The 20,815-nt window shown below is 40.7% G+C and overlaps 1 protein-coding gene across 1 annotated transcript in view; it reads right to left on the reverse strand.

Moving 5' to 3' along the window:
• TCF4 (transcription factor 4) overlaps positions 1–20,815 on the reverse strand; it is a 30,630-nt gene that overhangs the window by 597 nt on the left and 9,218 nt on the right. Inside the window, exons 4-5 of the mRNA XM_056514606.1 lie at positions 4,238–4,299; positions 553–649 (exon numbers count right to left, since the gene is read on the reverse strand). Coding sequence (XP_056370581.1) covers positions 553–649; positions 4,238–4,299 — 159 coding nt within the window. The remainder of the gene's footprint in view (positions 1–552; positions 650–4,237; positions 4,300–20,815) is intronic.

Below are 20,815 nucleotides of genomic sequence, written 5' to 3' on the forward strand. Positions count from 1 at the left end.
CCGATATAAAATCGATATTTTCTACCGATATAAAGCCGATATAAATCGATATTTTCTGCCGATATAAAGCTGATATAAAGCCGATATAAATCGATATTTTATACCGATATAAAGCCGATATAAATCGATATTTTATACCGATATAAACCCGATATAAAATCGATATTTTATACCAATATAAAGCCAATATAAAGCCGATATAAAATCGATATAAACCCGATATAAAGCCGATATAAACCGATATTTTATACCGACATAAAGCCGATATAAATCGATATTTTCTGCCGATATAAAGCCGATAGAAAGGCGATATAAAGCCGATATAAAGCCGATATAAACCGATATAAACGATATAAACCCGATATAAAAACCCGATATAAACCCGATATAAACCGATATAAACCCGATATAAACCCGATATAAAACCGATATAAACCGATATAAACCCGATATAAAGCCGATATAAAGCCGATATAAATCGATATTTTCTCCGATATAAAGCCGATAGAAAGGCGATATAAAGCCGATATAAAGCCGATAGGAAGCCCTTACTCTGTATCCTGGAGTTGACGAAGGGCGGGGACAGGTTGTCGTGCGAGCCGAGCTCCCGGCCGGCCACGTGCTCGTAGTGAGTCCCCTCCGCATAGTTCTGCAGGAATGGGGAAAAAACCAGTTTTATATCAAATTTATATCAAATTTATATCAAATTTATATCAAATTCCTGACCCTGCCCAATCAGGAAAATATTCCCGTGGATTTTGGGGTTTTTTTCAATTAAAAATTTAGAATAAGAAACATCATTCCCATAAATTTTAATTATTTTTTTTTCAGGTAAAAATCCAGAATTCCTGACTCAATTTCAACCTTTATTAAGAAATATAATTCCCATAAATTTTAATTATTTTTTTTCCAGGTAAAAATCCAGAATTCCTTCCTCAATTTCAACCCTTAATAAAAAATACCATTCCCATAAATTTTAATCTTTATTTCCAATTAAAAATCCAGAATTCCTTTTTTGATTTCAACCCTTAATTAAAAATATAATTCCCATAAATTTTAATTTTTATTTCCAAGCCAAAATCCAGAATTCCCAACTCAATTTGAACCCTCAATCATTCCCATAAAATTTATTTTTTTTCCAATTAAAAATCCAGAATTCCCAACTCAACCTCATTAAAAAATATCATTCCCATGGATTTAATTTTTATTTCCAACTAAAAATCCAGAATTCCTTTTTCCAATTTCAACCCTCAATAACAAACATCATTCCCATGAATTTTAATTTTTTTAACCCAAAATCCAGAATTCCTTTTTCTATTCCAACCCTCAATATTTAAATTTTTCCCCCTTTTTTTTCCCCAAATTTTCCCTTCCCTCCCGAGCATTTTTTTTTCCCGAAATCCCGATGGATTTTTTTTTGTTTTGTTTTGTTTTTTTTTTTTCTGCCACTTCACGCCCGAATTCCCGGTGGGATTGAGGCTCGTGCTGCTTTTCTTTGCCCATTTTCCACCTCATTCAGGAGGGAACAATGGGCGCGATTTCCTCCCGACAAATGTTGTGCCTGGGAAGGAACAAAAGTGGGAAAAGGGAAAAAGGGAAAAAGGGCGGAGGGGTCAGAGGGACAGATGGGAGAGGGGGAGGGAGGGGAGAGAGGATGGGGAAAAAATGGGGGAAAAATGGGAAAAATGGGGGAAAAAATGGGGGAAAAATTGGGGAAAAATGGGGGAAATGGGGGAAAAAATGGGGAAAAACATGGGGGAAAAATGGGGGAATAATGGGGGAAAAATAGGGGGAAAATGGGGGAAAAAATAGGGAAAAAAAGAAGAAAAAATAGAGGGAAAATGGGGAAAAATGGGGGGAAATATGAGGAAAAATTGGGGAAAATGGGGAAAAAATGGGGAAAAATTGGGGGGAAAAGGGGAAAAAATTGGGGAAAAATGGGGAAAAAATGGGGAAAAGGGGGAAAAATTGAGAAAAAAATTGGGGGAAATGGGGAAAAATATGGGGGAAAAATGGGGAAAAGTTGGGGAAAAATTGGGGGGGAAATGGGGAAAAAAAGAAGAAAAAATAGAGGGAAAATGGGGAAAAATGGGGGAAAAATTGGGGAAAAAATGGGGAAAAATTGAGGGAAATTTGGGGAGAAAATTGGGGGAAAATGGGGGAAAATTGGGGAAAAAATGGGGAATAAATGGGGGGAAAATTGGGGAAAAGTTGGGGAAAAATTGGGGGGGAAATGGGGAAAAAAAGAAGAAAAAATAGAGGGAAAATGGGGAAAAATGGGGAAAAAATTGGGGAAAAAATGGGGAAAAATTGGGGAAAAATCGGGAGGAAATTAGGGGAAAATTGGGGAAAAAATGGGGGAAAATGGGGAAAAATTTGGGGAAAATTTGGAGGGAAATGGGAGGAAAATTGGGGGGGAATGAGGGGAAATTTGGGGAAAAATGGGGGAAAATTGAGGGAAATTTGGGGAAAAATGGGGGAAATTTAGGGAAAAATTGGGGAAAAAATGGGGAAAATTGGGGGGAATGAGGGGAAATTTGTGGAAAAATGGGGGAAAATTGGGGAAAAATGGGGGAAAGTTAGGGAAAAATTGGGGAAAAAATGGGGGAAAAAAGAGGGGAAAATTGGGAGGAAATTAGGGGAAAAATTGGGGGAAATGAGGGGAAATTTGGGGAAAAATGGGGGAAAGTTGGGGAAAAATTGGGGAAAAAATGGGGGAAAAAATGAAGAAGAATTTGGGGAAAAAATGGGGAAAAATGGGGGAAAATGGGGAAAAATTGGGGGGAAAAAGGGGGGAAAATTGGGAGGAAATTAGCGGGAAAATGGGGGAAAAATGGGGAAAATTTGGGGGGAAATGAAGGAAAATTTGGGGGGAAATGAGGGAAAATTCGGGACAAATGGGAGAAATGGGGGAAATAAGAAAAAAGTGGGAAAATGGTGGAGGGGGGAGGGGAGGGCAGAGCTGAGCAGGGTCCAGCACAGGCAGAAAAATGTGAATTTCGGGGCAGAGGCAGAACTGAGGTGACTGAGCCAGAAATCCCAAAAAAAACCCCAAAAAACCCCAAAAAAATCTGAATCGCAAAGGGAATTCTGGAGGGGTTGGAATTCCTTAAAAATCCAAGCCCAGAAATTCTGGGAAGGGTCTGATAGAGCAGGAATTATTTAATTATTATGTCCATAAATAATTTAATTCCCAGAATCAAATTCCAAGAAATAATTTCATTCCCATATTAAAATAATTGAATTCCCAGATTGAAATTCCCACAAATCATTGAATTCCCAGAATAAATTTCCCATAAATCATTGAATTCCCAGATTAAAATTCCCATAAATAATTTAATTCCCATAATCAAATTCCAATAAATTATTTAATTCCCAAATTGAATTCCCATAAATCATTGAATTCCCAGATTAAAATTCCCATAAATCATTGAATTCCCAGAATTAAATTCCAATAAATAATTTAATTCCCAGATTAAAATTCCCATAAATCATTTAATTCCCAGAATCAAATTCCAAGAAATCATTTCATTCCCATATTAAAATAATTTAATTCCCATATTGAAATTCCCATAAATCATTGAATTCCCAGAATTAAATTCCAATAAATCATTGAATTCCCAGAATTAAATTCCAATAAATCATTTAATTCCCAGAATAAATTTCCCATAAATCATTGAATTCCCAGAATTAAATTCCAATAAATTATTTAATTCCCAGATTAAAATTCCCATAAATAATTTAATTTCCATATTAAAATTCCCATAAATCATTGAAATCCCATATTAAAATTCCCATAAATAAAATAATTCCCAGAATCAAATTCCAATAAATCATTGAATTCCCAGAATTAAATTCCAATAAATAATTTATTTCTCAGATTAAATTCCCATAAATAAATTAATTCCCAGAATCAAATTCCAATAAATAATTTAATTCCCAAATTGAATTCCCATAAATCATTGAATTCCCATATTAAAATTCCAATAAATCATTTAATTCCCATTATCAAATTCCAATAAATTAATTAATTCCCAGATTAAAATTCTCATAAATAATTGAATTCCCAGAATGAAATCATGACCCAGATTAATTAAAAAAAAAAAAAAAGGACAAATTAATTACCTCATCAATAAAATTTAAAAAAAATTAATTTATATCAAATGAATTGAATGAGGAGAATTAAAAATTAATTAATAATTAATAATTAATAATTAATAATTTTTTATTTACTTACCCTGGATGGACTCAGGTGTGCTGCATTCCCCCAGGACCCTGAGCTGCTTCTGTCTTCTACATCTGGGGACAAAAAAATTAAAAAAAATTAAAATTTTATTATTATTTATTAGTTATTATTTAAATGGAAATCATTTATCAATTCCAATTAATTCATTGAAATTCTAATTCAGGAATGCTGAGCAGCAAAATTCCATTTTTATTTTCATTTATTTTATTTTATTTTATTATTTTATTTTATTTTATTTTATTTTATTTTATTTTATCTTATTTTATTTTACTGTATTTTATTTTATTTTTATTTTATTTTTATTTTATTTTATTTTATTTTATTTTATTTTATTTTATTTTATTTTATTTTATTTTATTTTATTTTAATTATATTTTATTTTTTGCACTGGGTGGTTTTGGATTCCCTTAAATTCCATTAAATTATTTTAAATTCCATTAAATTAATTTAAATTCCATTAAATTCATTTAAATTCCATTAAATTCCATTAAATTCTTTTAAATTCTTTTAAATTCTCTTTTTTTTCTTAAATTCTCTCAAATTCTCCAAAATTCTCCAAAATTCTCCAAAATTCTCTTTAAATCCAGGTGAGTGAATCCCCCCCAAAAAAAAATCCCAAATTCACAGAATTTCATTTTTTTCCCCCCAATTAAAATTTATTCTCTCCATAATAAATAAACACATTAATAACACATAAATATTGAATTAAATGAAAAAATTAAATTAATAAAAAATAAAAATAAAAACATAAAAAAATTTGTGGATCTGACAGATCTGCTCAAGATTCCCATCGGGTTAATTAATTTTTTATAAAATATTTTAAATTTTTTTTTAAATTTATTTAAATTTTTATTTAAATTAAAAAAAAAAAATTAAATTTCCAATATTTAATATCCCAATTTTCTCTATTTCACCCCAAAAAAATGAGGGAAAATTGGGGAAAAATTTGGGGAAAAATCCCAAAAAATCAGGAATTTCCTGCCATGAAAAAAACCCCAAATCCTCCCCCCAGGCTGAAAATCCCCCGAGGTTTTCCAGATCCTAAAAAACTGGGAATGGGAGATTGGGAGGAAATTCCCAAAAGGATTTGTGTGGAGAGGAATTAATAGGGTTTGGATTAATTGGATAAAAAGGAAAATCCCAAAAGGATCCCAAAAGGAAAATCCCATAAGGAAAATCCCAAAGAGAACCCAAAAGGAAAATCCCAAAAGGAAAATCCCAAAAGGGATTGGGAAAATCGGATCCTAAAAGGAAAATCCGATAAGGAAAATCCCAAAGGGAAAATCCCAAAAGGGATTGGGAAAATTGGATCCTAAAAGGAAAATCCCAAAAGGGAAAATCCCAAAAGGAAATCACAAGGGAAAATTCCAAAGGGATCCCAAAAGGAAAGTTCCAAAAGGAAACGGAAAATCCCAAAGGAAAATCCCAAATGAAAACCCCAGTTCCAAATCCAATCCCAGTTCCAAATCCAATCCCAGTTCCAAACCCAATCCCAGTTCCAAACCCAATCCCAGTTCCAAATCAATCCCAGTTCCAAACTCAATCCCAGTTCCAAACTCAATCCCAGTTCCAAATCAATCCCAGTTCCAAATCAATCCCAGTTCCAAACCCAATCCCAGTTCCAAATCAATCCCAGTTCCAAATCAATCCCAGTTCCAAACTCAATCCCAGTTCCAAACTCAATCCCAGTTCCAAATCAATCCCAGTTCCAAATCAATCCCAGTTCCAAATCAATCCCAGTTCCAAACTCAATCCCAGTTCCAAATCAATCCCAGTTCCAAATCAATCCCAGTTCCAAACCCAATCCCAGTTCCAAACTCAATCCCAGTTCCAAACCCAATCCCAGTTCCAAACCCAATCCCAGTTCCAAATCAATCCCAGTTCCAAATCAATCCCAGTTCCAAACTCAATCCCAGTTCCAAACTCAATCCCAGTTCCAAATCAATCCCAGTTCCAAATCAATCCCAGTTCCAAATCAATCCCAGTTCCAAATCCCAGTTCCGAATCAATCGCAGTTCCAAATCAATCCCAGTTCCAAACTCAATCCCAGTTCCAAACCCAACCCCAGTTCCAAATCAATCCCAGTTCCAAACCCAATCCCAGTTCCAAACCCAATCCCAGTTCCAAATCAATCCCAGTTCCAAACCCAATCCCAGTTCCAAATCAATCCCAGTTCCAAATCCCAGTTCCAAACTCAATCCCAGTTCCAAATCCCAGTTCCAAATCAATCCCAGTTCCAAATCCCAGTTCCAAATCAATCCCAGTTCCAAATCAATCCCAGTTCCAAACCAATCCCAGTTCCAAATCAATCCCAGTTCCAAACTCAAACCCAGTTCCAAATCAATCCCAGTTCCAAACCCAATCCCAGTTCCAAATCAATCCCAGTTCCAAACTCAATCCCAGTTCCAAATCAATCCCAGTTCCAAATCAATCCCAGTTCCAAATCAATCCCAGTTCCAAACTCAATCCCAGTTCCAAACCCAATCCCAGTTCCAAACTCAATCCCAGTTCCAAATCAATCCCAGTTCCAAACTCAATCCCAGTTCCAAATCCCAGTTCCAAACCCAATTCCAGTTCCAAATCCCAGTTCCAAATCAATCCCAGTTCCAAACTCAATCCCAGTTCCAAACCCAATCCCAGTTCCAAACCCAATCCCAGTTCCAAACTCAATCCCAGTTCCAAATCAATCCCAGTTCCAAATCAATCCCAGTTCCAAACCCAATCCCAGTTCCAAACCCAATCCCAGTTCCAAACCAATCCCAGTTCCAAACCCAATCCCAGTTCCAAACTCAATCCCAGTTCCAAATCCCAGTTCCAAACCCAATCCCAGTTCCAAATCAATCCCAGTTCCAAACCCAATCCCAGTTCCAAATCAATCCCAGTTCCAAATCAATCCCAGTTCCAAACTCAATCCCAGTTCCAAATCAATCCCAGTTCCAAATCAATCCCAGTTCCAAACTCAATCCCAGTTCCAAATCCCAGTTCCAAATCCCAGTTCCAAATCCCAGTTCCAAACTCAATCCCAGTTCCAAACCCTATCCCAGTTCCAAATCAATCCCAGTTCCAAACTCAATCCCAGTTCCAAATCAATCCCAGTTCCAAACCCAATCCCAGTTCCAAATCCCAGTTCCAAAATTCCAGTTCCAAATCAATCCCAGTTCCAAACCCAATCCCAGTTCCAAACTCAATCCCAGTTCCAAACTCAATCCCAGTTCCAAACTCAATCCCAGTTCCAAATCAATCCCAGTTCCAAACCCAATCCCAGTTCCAAACCCAATCCCAGTTCCAAACCCAATCCCAGTTCCAAATCAATCCCAGTTCCAAACCCAATTCCAGTTCCAAATCCCAGTTCCAAATCAATCCCAGTTCCAAATCAATCCCAGTTCCAAATCAATCCCAGTTCCAAACCCAATTCCAGTTCCAAGCCATCCCAGTTCCAAATCAATCCCAGTTCCAAACTCAATCCCAGTTCCAAATCAATCCCAGTTCCAAACCCAATCCCAGTTCCAAATCCCAGTTCCAAACTCAATCCCAGTTCCAAACCCAATTCCAGTTCCAAACTCAATCCCAGTTCCAAATCAATCCCAGTTCCAAACTCAATCCCAGTTCCAAACTCAATCCCAGTTCCAAATCAATCCCAGTTCCAAACCCAATCCCAGTTCCAAACTCAATCCCAGTTCCAAATCCCAGTTCCAAATCAATCCCAGTTCCAAATCCCAGTTCCAAATCAATCCCAGTTCCAAACCCAATCCCAGTTCCAAACCCAATCCCAGTTCCAAACCAATCCCAGTTCCAAACTCAATCCCAGTTCCAAACTCAATCCCAGTTCCAAATCAATCCCAGTTCCAAACCCAATTCCAGTTCCAAATCCCAGTTCCAAACTCAATCCCAGTTCCAAACTCAATCCCAGTTCCAAACTCAATCCCAGTTCCAAATCCCAGTTCCAAACCCAATCCCAGTTCCAAACTCAATCCCAGTTCCAAACTCAATCCCAGTTCCAAATCCCAGTTCCAAATTCCAGTTCCAAACTCAATCCCAGTTCCAAATCAATCCCAGTTCCAAATCAATCCCAGTTCCAAATCAATCCCAGTTCCAAATCAATCCCAGTTCCAAACTCAATCCCAGTTCCAAATCAATCCCAGTTCCAAACTCAATCCCAGTTCCAAATCAATCCCAGTTCCAAATCAATCCCAGTTCCAAACTCAATCCCAGTTCCAAATCCCAGTTCCAAACCCAATCCCAGTTCCAAACCCAATCCCAGTTCCAAACTCAATCCCAGTTCCAAACTCAATCCCAGTTCCAAATCAATCCCAGTTCCAAATCCCAGTTCCAAACTCAATCCCAGTTCCAAATCCCAGTTCCAAATCAATCCCAGTTCCAAACCCAATCCCAGTTCCAAATCAATCCCAGTTCCAAACTCAATCCCAGTTCCAAATCAATCCCAGTTCCAAATCAATCCCAGTTCCAAACCCAATCCCAGTTCCAAATCAATCCCAGTTCCAAACCCAATCCCAGTTCCAAATCAATCCCAGTTCCAAATCAATCCCAGTTCCAAATCAATCCCAGTTCCAAATCAATCCCAGTTCCAAACTCAATCCCAGTTCCAAATCCCAGTTCCAAATCCCAGTTCCAAACTCAATCCCAGTTCCAAATCAATCCCAGTTCCAAATCCCAGTTCCAAATCCCAGTTCCAAACTCAATCCCAGTTCCAAACCCAATCCCAGTTCCAAATCAATCCCAGTTCCAAATCCCAGTTCCAAACTCAATCCCAGTTCCAAAGCCAATCCCAGTTCCAAACTCAATCCCAGTTCCAAACACTATCCCAGTTCCAAACTCAATCCCAGTTCCAAACCCAATCAATACCAGTTCCAAACTCAATCCCAGTTCCAAACTCAATCCCAGTTCCAAACTCAATCCCAGTTCCAAACCCAATCCCAGTTCCAAACCCAATCCCAGTTCCAAACCCAATCCCAGTTCCAAATCAATCCCAGTTCCAAACTCAATCCCAGTTCCAAACTCAATCCCAGTTCCAAACTCAATCCCTGTTCCAAACCCAATCCCAGTTCCAAACTCAATCCCAGTTCCAAACTCAATCCCAGTTCCAAATCAATCCCAGTTCCAAATCCCAGTTCCAAACTCAATCCCAGTTCCAAACCCAATCCCAGTTCCAAACTCAATCCCAGTTCCAAACTCAATCCCAGTTCCAAATCAATCCCAGTTCCAAATCAATCCCAGTTCCAAACCCAATCCCAGTTCCAAATCAATCCCAGTTCCAAACTCAATCCCAGTTCCAAATCCCAGTTCCAAACTCAATCCCAGTTCCAAACCCAATCCCAGTTCCAAACTCAATCCCAGTTCCAAACCCAATCCCAGTTCCAAATCAATCCCAGTTCCAAACTCAATCCCAGTTCCAAACCCAATCCCAGTTCCAAATCAATCCCAGTTCCAAATCCCAGTTCCAAACTCAATCCCAGTTCTCAATCCCAGTTCCAAACTCAATCCCAGTTCCAAATCCCAGTTCCAAATCAATCCCAGTTCCAAATCCCAGTTCCAAATCAATCCCAGTTCCAAACTCAATCCCAGTTCCAAATCCCAGTTCCAAACCCAATCCCAGTTCCAAACCCAATCCCAGTTCCAAACCCAATCCCAGTTCCAAATCAATCCCAGTTCCAAATCAATCCCAGTTCCAAATCAATCCCAGTTCCAAACCCAATCCCAGTTCCAAACCCAATCCCAGTTCCAAATCAATCCCAGTTCCAAACTCAATCCCAGTTCCAAATCCCAGTTCCAAATCAATCCCAGTTCCAAATCCCAGTTCCAAATCAATCCCAGTTCCAAATCCCAGTTCCAAACTCAATCCCAGTTCCAAACCCAATCCCAGTTCCAAACCCAATCCCAGTTCCAAACCCAATCCCAGTTCCAAATCAATCCCAGTTCCAAATCAATCCCAGTTCCAAACCCAATCCCAGTTCCAAATCAATCCCAGTTCCAAATCAATCCCAGTTCCAAATCAATCCCAGTTCCAAACCCAATCCCAGTTCCAAACTCAATCCCAGTTCCAAATCCCAGTTCCCCCCCAGCTCCAGTTTTATTAATCCCTTTGATATTAAATAATTGCTGCCAATCTTTGCTCCCCTCTGTCTCTGGCAGCCCCTCACAGATTTTTCTATAAAAAACAGAAAATAAATAAATAAATGGGAAATAAAGAGAATTTTGGTGCCAATCGATTGATTTTAAACTCTTGATCCTTGGAATTAATTAATTAATGTAAAAACTGGAATTCTGTGTGATCCCAGTTTGGGTTAATCTCTCCTCAAACCTGGAATTAGCACAGCTCCAATCTGAAAATCCTGATTTTTAAAAATCCCTCCCAGGCTGAATTTTTGGGGCGGAAATTTGCGTTTTTTTCCATTCAATCCCGGTGGAAAATGAATTCCACATTCGGATAAATTCTATTGGAATTCTGATCTTTATTTCCAATAAAAACTGAATGGTGGCAGAAAGGAAAAAATAAAAAAAATCCAGCAGAAATATTCCAAGGGGTGAGTCAGGAGTTCCAAAAATACATTTCCTAAGCTGCATAAAAAAAAAAATAAAAAAAATAAAAAAATAAATAAAAATTCCGAGCCGGGTGTTGCCATGGCACTTTGGGAAAATTGACAAATTCCAGCTCGTTTCCAGGGATGAATTAAATTTGCGGCTTTTTGGGTCGTTTTTGCCACTGATTTTATTTTTTTTTTTTTTTTTTTTTTTATTAATTCCTGGATTTTGGTTTTTAGGAGGGGTTTGAAGGGGTTGGTGTCGATAATCAGGGAATTTTGGGGGGGTTTTTGCCTCCAGAAAATCCCAAAATCTCGGCGAGAAATCCAAGGTGCAGGGATGTGGGTGATCCAAAAAAAAAATAAATAAATAAATGAATAAAAAAAAAATAAAAAAATAAAAATGAAAAGCTCATTCCCAGCCCAGGCTCTAACTCACATCTGTTCCAGTTTGGAATGTGGCCAAGGAATCTGCAGGGAAAGGGAGGAAAAGCAGGATTGGAATTGGAATGGGATGGAACGGGATGGGATGGGATGGAATGGGAATAATGGGAGTAATGGGAATAATGGGAATAATGGGAGTAATGGGAATAATGGGAATAATGGGAATAATGGGAATGGGGATAATGGGAATGGGAATGGGAATGGGAATAATGGGGATGGGAATAATGGGAATGGGAATAATGGGAATAATGGGAATGGGAATAATGGGAATAATGGGAATAATGGGAGTAATGGGAATAATGGGAATAATGGGATTAATGGGAATAATGGGAATAATGGGAATGGGAATAATGGGAATAATGGGAATAATGGGAATAATGGGAATAATGGGAGTAATGGGAATAATGGGGATGGGAATAATGGGAATAATGGGAATAATGGGAATAATGGGAATAATGGGAATAATGGGAATAATGGGAATAATGGGGATGGGAATAATGGGAATAATGGGAATAATGGGAATGGGGATAATGGGAATAATGGGAATAATGGGAATAATGGGAATAATGGGAATGGGAATGGAATAGAATGGGAATAATGGGGATGGGAATAATGGGGATGGGAATAATGGGGATGGGATGGGATGGGATGGGATGGGATGGGATGGGATGGGATGGGATGGGATGGGATGGGATGGGATGGGATGGGATGGGATGGGATGGGATGGGATGGGATGGGATGGGATGGGATGGGATATTGGGATGGAATGGGATGGAATGGGAGAATCCAGGTTAGGACTGAACTAAGTCCCCATGGGATTTTCCTAAATTAAAATTTACCAAAATTTACCCCAAATTAACCAAATTTCATCCCAGTTCTCATTTGGTTTGGTGGCTCCACGTTGATCTGTGCCCTGAGACGTTTTAATTAAAATTAATAAATTTTTACATATATATTTTTTTTTTTAAATTTTATTTTCGATATAAAGCTGTGACAGGGGAGAGCAGCATCTTCTTTTCTTCCAAGGAAAGCTTTTCCTTGATAGGATCTCATTAGACATGGCTGGAAAAATAAAAAAATAATAAAAAAAAAAAAATCTCATTTCCAGGATAACATCTCCTTGAAACCACCAAGAAAATCAGGATATCCATCTCCTTCCTGCCATAAAAAAAAAAAAAAAAAAAAAAAATAAAAACAGAGAAGCAAGAAGGAAAAATCCCACGGACTGAGCGATTCCAGTCGGGAAAAAAAAAAGGAATTTAATTAAAAAAAAAAAAAGAGTGGAAAAAAAAAACCTTTTAGTTTATTTTTGAAGAAGTTTTATCAAATAAATGTCTTGGGCCAACTCCATTAGGGAGCAATTAGACCTTAATGGTTTTCTAAATCCATTATCAGTGGCCATTTAAAGCACAATATTTAAAGATAATATTTAATTTCTGCAAATTAATGGGCTGCCCGTGAGACCAAAGAGATCCACTCACGGCTCTGGGGTTTTTCCAGGGGGGGAAAATAATTCCCTTGGGATGATGGGATGGGAAATTGGGGAATTATTTTTTTTATTATTTTTATTATTTTTTAAAATTATTTTTATTTTTCTTATTTTATTTTTATTTTTATTTTTATTTTTATTTTTATTTTTATTTTTATTTTATTTTTGTTTTCTTCTACTATTATTATTATTATTATTATTATTATTATTATTATTATTATTATTATTATTATTTATTTATTTATTTATTTATTTATTTATTTTTGGAGGAAAAATGAAGAATTGAGGTTGGAGGGAAAGGAAAATGTGAAATAAGGACGGGGTGGGTTTGGGGTGGGATTTATCTCCAAAAAAATCGGGATTTTTATGGATTCATCAGGAATTTCAGCTTGGGATGGGATTTATTTCCATAAAATCAGGATTTTTATGGATTGATCAGGAATTTGAGTTTGGGATGGGATTTATCTCAAAAAAAAAATCGAGATTTTTATGGATTTATCAGGAATTTCAGCTTGGGATTTATCTACCAAAAATGGGGATTTTCTGGATTCCTGAGGAATTTGAGTTTGGGATGGGACTTATCTCCACAAATTGGGATTTTTATGGATTTATCAGGAATTTCAGCTTGGGGTGGGATTTATCTCCAAAAAAATCGAGATTTTTATGGATTTATCAGGAATTTCAGCTTGGAATGGGATTTATCTCCCCAAAATCAGGATTTTTATGGATTGATCAGGAATTTCAGTTCGGGATGGGATTTCTCTCCCCAAAATTGGGATTTTTATGGATTTATCAGGAATTTCAGCTTGGGATGGGATTTATCTCCAAAAAAATCAGGATTTTTATGGATTTATCAGGAATTTGACTTCGGGATGGGATTTCTCTCCCCAAAATCAGGATTTTTATGGATTCATCAGGAATTTGAGTTCGGGATGGGATTTATCTCCAAAAAAATCGAGATTTTTATGGATTTATCAGGAATTTGAGTTTGGGATTGGATTTCTCTCCCCAAATGGGGATTTTTTTGGATTTATCAGGAATTTCAGTTCGGGATGGGATTTATCTCCAAAAAAATCGAGATTTTTATGGATTTATCAGGAATTTGAGTTTGGGATGGGACTTATCTCCCCAAATGGGGATTTTTATGGATTTATCAGGAATTTCAGCTCGGGATGGGATTTCTCTCCCCAAAATCAGGATTTTTATGGATTTATCAGGAATTTGAGTTCGGGATGGGATTTCTCTCCAATAAATTGGGATTTTTATGGATTCATCAGCAATTTCAGTTTGGGATGGGATTTCTCCCCCCAAAATTGGGATTTTTATGGATTTCTGAGTAATTTCAGCTCGGGATGGGATTTATCTCCCCAAAATCAGGATTTTTATGGATTCATCAGGAATTTGAGTTCGGGATGGGATTTATCTCCAAAAAAATCGGGATTTTAATGGATTCATGAGGAATTTCAGCTTGGGATGGGATTTATCTCCAAAAAAATCGAGATTTTTATGGATTTATCAGGAATTTGAGTTCGGGATGGGATTTCTCTCCACAAAATCGGGATTTTCATGGATTTATCAGGAATTTGAGTTCGGGATGGGATTTATGTACAAAAAATTGGGATTTTTATGGATTTCTGAGTAATTTCAGCTTGGGATGGGATTTATCTCCAAAAAAATCGAGATTTTTATGGATTCATCAGCAATTTCAGCTTGGGATGGGATTTATCTCCACAAAATCGGGATTTTTATGGATTTATCAGGAATTTGAGTTCGGGATGGGATTTATCTCCAATAAATTGGGATTTTTATGGATTTCTGAGTAATTTCAGCTCGGGATTGGATTTCTCTCCCCAAAATTGGGATTTTTATGGATTTCTGAGTAATTTCAGCTCGGGATGGGATTTTTCTCCCCAAAATCAGGATTTTTATGGATTTATCAGGAATTTGAGTTCGGGATGGGATTTATGTACAAAAAATTGGGATTTTTATGGATTTCTGAGTAATTTCAGCTGGGGATGGGATTTCTCTCCCCAAAATTGGGATTTTCATGGATTTATCAGGAATTTGACTTCAGGATGGGATTTATCTCCCCAAAATCAGGATTTTTATGGATTGATCAGGAATTTCATCCCGGGGATGGTCTCCCCCGTGCCCTGAAAGGCACCTTCAGGGGCCGGAGCCGCCTCGTCTGCCGCGAGTGGCGGCGTGTGACGAGCCGGGTGCCATCTGTGCCCAGCCCAGCCTCCCTTCCCTCCCTTCCCTGGCACCAGAACAATGCTCAGCCTCCAATTCCTCCCCATTTATTTTTTTTTAATTTTTTTGGCGTTTTTCCCATCGAACCGTCCCGGTTTTTCTCATCCTTTGTAAAAAAGCAAAAAACATCTTTGTAAATATCATCAATAAAATCCTTCCCGCCCCTCCGCGCGACGCCACAAAAAAATTCATTATTTTTTTTTCCCATTCGTGATTTCGAAGAAGAGCGCCCAACTTTCGCTTCTGAAAAACCCAAAAAATAAAAATAAATAAATAATTTTTTTTAAAAAAAAAAAGGAATTGAAATAAAAAGCTGCTTCTTTCATAATCCTGCACTTTGTGTTTAAGCTGCTGCTCTTTTGGATTAAGGGGAGGACAACTCGCCATTAGGGTCTGCCCCTGTTTATCGCCAGCCCGAGAGCCACAGGATTTATTTTACACTTCAAAAGTGTCAGGGAGCGGTTTCATCTCAATTTAAAGTCCCAATATCGTATTTAATACAACTCACAGTCCCATCCCTGTTCTGGCAGGGAGGGGGATTCCAGCAGAGGGAAAAAACAAAATTAAAAAAAATGCAAATAAAAACGGCTTGGTCTGCTCAGTTTGGCCTCACAGGGGTTTCACTTCCTCCCTCCCCGTCCTAAATGTTACGGAAAGAAGTTTTTCTGCAGCTGTGCTAGGAAAAAAAAAAAAAAATTTCAATTTTATCCTCCCTCCCCAAAAAAAAAAATAAAAAAAAATAAAAATTTTGCCCTCAAAGTGCGGCAGCGCTCGGACAAAAATGAAAGGTTTTTCCCTTTACAAACATTATTGATAAATTCAGTTTCGATTTGACAAAATTCTGGTGCTCCAGCTCCACTGGGGTTCGTGGCCAAAAGGAAAAAGGAGAATTTAATGCCAAGAATTCTCTGGTCCGAGGTTGTGCCTTTAAACAGCGCGAGGAGCGGAGAAGAGCCAAGCTCTGCTTTTCCTGCTCTCACCCTGGTGAACTTCCTGATTTTTTTTTATTTTTTTAATTTTTTTTTTTTTTTTAATGGATTTAGGGTTTTTTCCAGGGTTTTCTGGGCGCTCCAGGCGCGCTGAGCAAAGCTGGATTTGGGTTGGTTAACACGGCGGCGGTTACAGGAGGGAAAAAATGGAGCTGGGGGAGAAAAATGGGGAAAATAAAAAATATAAAATATAAAATATAATTAAAAATTAAAAAATACATGGTGTAGAAATTAGAGAAAAAAAATAAATGTGTGGGGAAGGAGGAGATGAGGAGAGGGGAGAGCCCGAGGTCCGTTGGTTCGTGAATTAACCTTCGAATTTGTGCTGTTTACACAAGGGCTAATTTTAGGGACGGGAATTTTTCCCTCTGTTTATCCAGGATTTCCGAAGTAAGTGGATGTTTCCAGAGGGAATCAAAGCAGCAGAGGGATTAGGGACAGAAAAACCCCGAGAGAAGCCGGCGACGCCGACAGCGCCGGGTGAAAAATTCCACGAAAATCCAAAAATCTGGGAAAAGCAAGAGCAGCCCAGGACGGGCTGCTCCAGCGGGAAGTAAAAATAAATCAGATCTGAGGTTGGATCTTACAGAAAAAATCTCTAAAAAATAAAATAATTCCTCGTTCCCTGTGGAAATCTCGGAGGGGTTGTGCAAGCCGTTCCCAAAATCCACCCAAACAGCCTCTGGAATTCCAGCACCTGTCAGTCCCTGGTCACCCCAACAGCACAACAGGAGAGGTGACAGTCACTGATCACCCCAACAGCACAACAGGAGAGGTGACAGTCCCTGTCACCCCAAACAACACAGTGAAGGAAAGAGGTGACAGTCGCTGGTCACCCCAACAGCACAACAGGAGAGGTGACAGTCACTGGTCACCCCAACAGCACAATAGGAGAGGTGACAGTCCCTGGTCACCCCAAAAGCACAACAGGAGAGGTGACAGTCCCTGTCACCCCAACAGCACAATAGGAGAGGTGACAGTCACTGGTCACCCCAACAGCACAATAGGAGAGGTGACAGTCACTGGTCACCCCAACAGCACAATAGGAGAGGTGACAGTCGCTGGTCACCCTAAACAACACAATGAAGGGGAGAGGTGACAGTCACTGGTCACCCCAAACAACACAATGAATGGGAGAGGTGACAGTCACTGGTCACCCCAACAGCACAGTGAAGGACAGAGGTGACAGTCACTGGTCACCCCAACAGTGCAACAGGAGAGGTGACAGTCACTGGTCACCCCAAACAACACAATAGGAGAGGTGACAGTCCCTGGTCACCCCAAAAGCACAACAGGAGAGGTGACAGTCACTGGTCACCCCAACAGCACAACAGGAGAGGTGACAGTCACTGGTCACCCCTTTGTTCCTGACATCCCAAAGTAACGAGTTTGGTTCCTGGAATTTATGTCAATCACATTTCCCATCACTGGTCACCCCAAACAACACAATGAAGGGGAGAGGTGACAGTCGCTGGTCACCCCAAACAACACAATAGGAGAGGTGACAGTCCCTGTCACCCCAACAGCACAACAGGAGAGGTGACAGTCCCTGGTCACCCCAACAGCACAATAGGAGAGGTGACAGTCGCTGGTCACCCTAAACAACACAATGAAGGGGAGAGGTGACAGTCCCTGTCACCCAAACAGCACAACAGGAGAGGTGACAGGGACTGTCACCCCAAACAACACAATAGGAGAGGTGACAGTCCCTGTCACCCCAACAGCACAACAGGAGAGGTGACAGTCGCTGGTCACCCTAAACAACACAATGAAGGGGAGAGGTGACAGTCCCTGTCACCCCAACAGCACAACAGGAGAGGTGACAGTCACTGGTCACCCAAACAGCACAACAGGAGAGGTGACAGTCCCTGTCACCCCAACAGCACAACAGGAGAGGTGACAGTCACTGATCACCCCAAAAGCACAACAGGAGAGGTGACAGTCGCTGGTCACCCTAAACAACACAATGAAGGGGAGAGGTGACAGTCCCTGGTCACCCCAACAGCACAACAGGAGAGGTGACAGTCACTGGTCACCCCAAACAACACAGTGAAGAGGAGAGGTGACAGTCCCTGGTCACCCCAAACAGCACAACAGGAGAGGTGACAGTCCCTGGTCACCCCAACAGCACAATAGGAGAGGTGACAGTCCCTGTCACCCCAACAGCACAAGAGGAGAGGTGACAGTCACTGGTCACCCTAAACAACACAATGAAGGGGAGAGGTGACAGTCCCTGTCACCCCAACAGCACAACAGGAGAGGTGACAGTCCCTGTCACCCCAACACCCCAGCGAAGGCCCGAGGCGGGCTGACAGAACGTTCCGGGCCGGGTGTCGCTGCCAGGCTGGAGTTCCATTCCAGACACCGAGCTCCCTCCTGGAAACGCCGCCGGACCCCGGGAATAATTCAATCAGAGCCCGGGCTGACGTCAGCAACAACAACAACACCAACTCGCGGGCTGGTTGTGAACCGGCCCAGAACCCCCAGATTCAATTAGAGCCCTGAGACCCCATTTAGCGGGAGTTAATACCAGCCGGGTGTTCGTCAAACGGGGAGATGGAAACAGCTCCACACACACCCCAAGGTACAGGGGAACCAACACCCGGCTGGGGTCCTACACACACAGATACAGGAGGGGAGACACAGACACACACAGAACAGTGTCACACACACACACACAGAGCAGGGAAATGGAAACAGCTCCACGCACAACCCAAGGTACAGGGGAACCACAGACAACACCCAGCTGCGGGTCCTACACACACAGATACAGGAGGGGAGATACAGACACACACGGAGAGAAGTGTCACACACACACACACACAGAGCAGGGAAATGGAAACAGCTCCACACACACCCCAAGGTACAGGACAACACCCGGCTGGAGATCCTACAGCAGCAAGAGAAAGGGATTGCGGTTGTTTCCGGGATTACAGTCGTGCCTGAGATGAAACCGGGATTTGTGCGATTGTGCAAGCGGGGGACGCGAGGAAGGAACGCAGAGCTGTGAGTCCGGGAATGGCACAGGGTTGGGACGGGTGTACAAACAGTGCAACGGGAACGGGGCTGACACACACAAATACAGGAGGGGGGATACAGACACACAGAACAGTGTCACACAGATACACACACAGCAGTGTCACACACACAGAGCAGTGTCACACAGATACACACAGAACAGTGTCACACACACACACACAGAACAGTGTCACACACACAGAACAGTGTCACACAGATACACACACAGCAGTGTCACACACACAGAGCAGTGTCACACACACAGAACAGTGTCACACAGATACACACAGAGGAGTGTCACACACACACAGAACAGTGTCACACAGATACACACAGAGGAGTGTCACACACACACACACAGCAGTGTCACACACACAGAACAGTGTCACATAGATACACACAGAGGAGTGTCACACACACACACAGAGCAGTGTCACACACAGAACAGTGTCACACACACAGAGCAGTGTCACACACACAGAACAGTGTCACACACACAGAGCAGTGTCACACACACACACAGCAGTGTCACACACATAGAACAGTGTCACACACACACACACAGCAGTGTCACACACACAGAACAGTGTCACACACACACAGAGGAGTGTCACACACACAGAACAGTGTCACACAAATACACACAGAGGAGTGTCACACACACACACAGCAGTGTCACACAAATAGAACAGTGTCACACACACAGAGCAGTGTCACACACACACACAGCAGTGTCACACACACACACACAGCAGTGTCACACACATAGAACAGTGTCACACACACACACACAGCAGTGTCACACACACAGAGCAGTGTCACACACACAGAACAGTGTCACACAGATACACACAGAGGAGTGTCACACACACAGAACAGTGTCACACAGATACACACAGAGGAGTGTCACACACACACACGTGACAGAGCAGAGTGTCACACACACGTGTGACAAGTCAGGGTGTCACACACGCACCTCTGACAAAGCAGAGTCACACACGTGTGACAAGCAGAGTGTCACACACACAGGACACAGCCGTGTGTCACACACATGTGAGAAGCAGAGTGTCACACACACACACACAGAGGAGTGTGACACACACACACACAGGGCAGTGTCACACACACAGGACATAGCAGTGTCACACACACACGCACACGTGACAATCAGAGTGTCACACACATGTGAAAAGCAGAGTGTCACACATGTGACAAGCACAGTGTCACACACACGTATGACAAAGCAGAGTGTCACACACATGTGACAGGCAGAGTGTCACACACACACACACAGAGGAGTGTGACACACACACACACAGGGCAGTGTCACACACACAGGACATAGCAGTGTCACACACACACACACACACACGTGTGACAAGCAGAGTGTCACACACAGGACACAGCCGTGTGTCACACACACACACGTGACAATCAGAGAGTCACACACATGTGACAAGCAGAGTCTCACACATGTGACAAGCACAGTGTCACACACACGTATGACAAAGCAGAGTGTCACACACATGTGACAGTGTCACACACACATGTGACAGGCAGAGTGTCACACACATGTATGACAAAGCGGAGTGTCACACACATGTTACAGAGTCACACACACGTGACAAGCAGAGTGTCACACACATGCTACAGAGTGTCACACACACGTTACAGTGTCACACACACATGTGACAAGCAGAGTGTCACACACATGTTACAGAGTGTCACACACATGTGACAGGCAGAGTGTCACACACACATGTGACAAGCAGAGTGTCACACACACGTATGACAAAGCAGAGTGTCACACACATGTGACATAGTGTCACACACACGT

Source organism: Oenanthe melanoleuca, chromosome Z (genome assembly GCF_029582105.1).
Source record: "Oenanthe melanoleuca isolate GR-GAL-2019-014 chromosome Z, OMel1.0, whole genome shotgun sequence".
Taxonomy (NCBI): Eukaryota; Metazoa; Chordata; class Aves; order Passeriformes; family Muscicapidae; genus Oenanthe; species Oenanthe melanoleuca.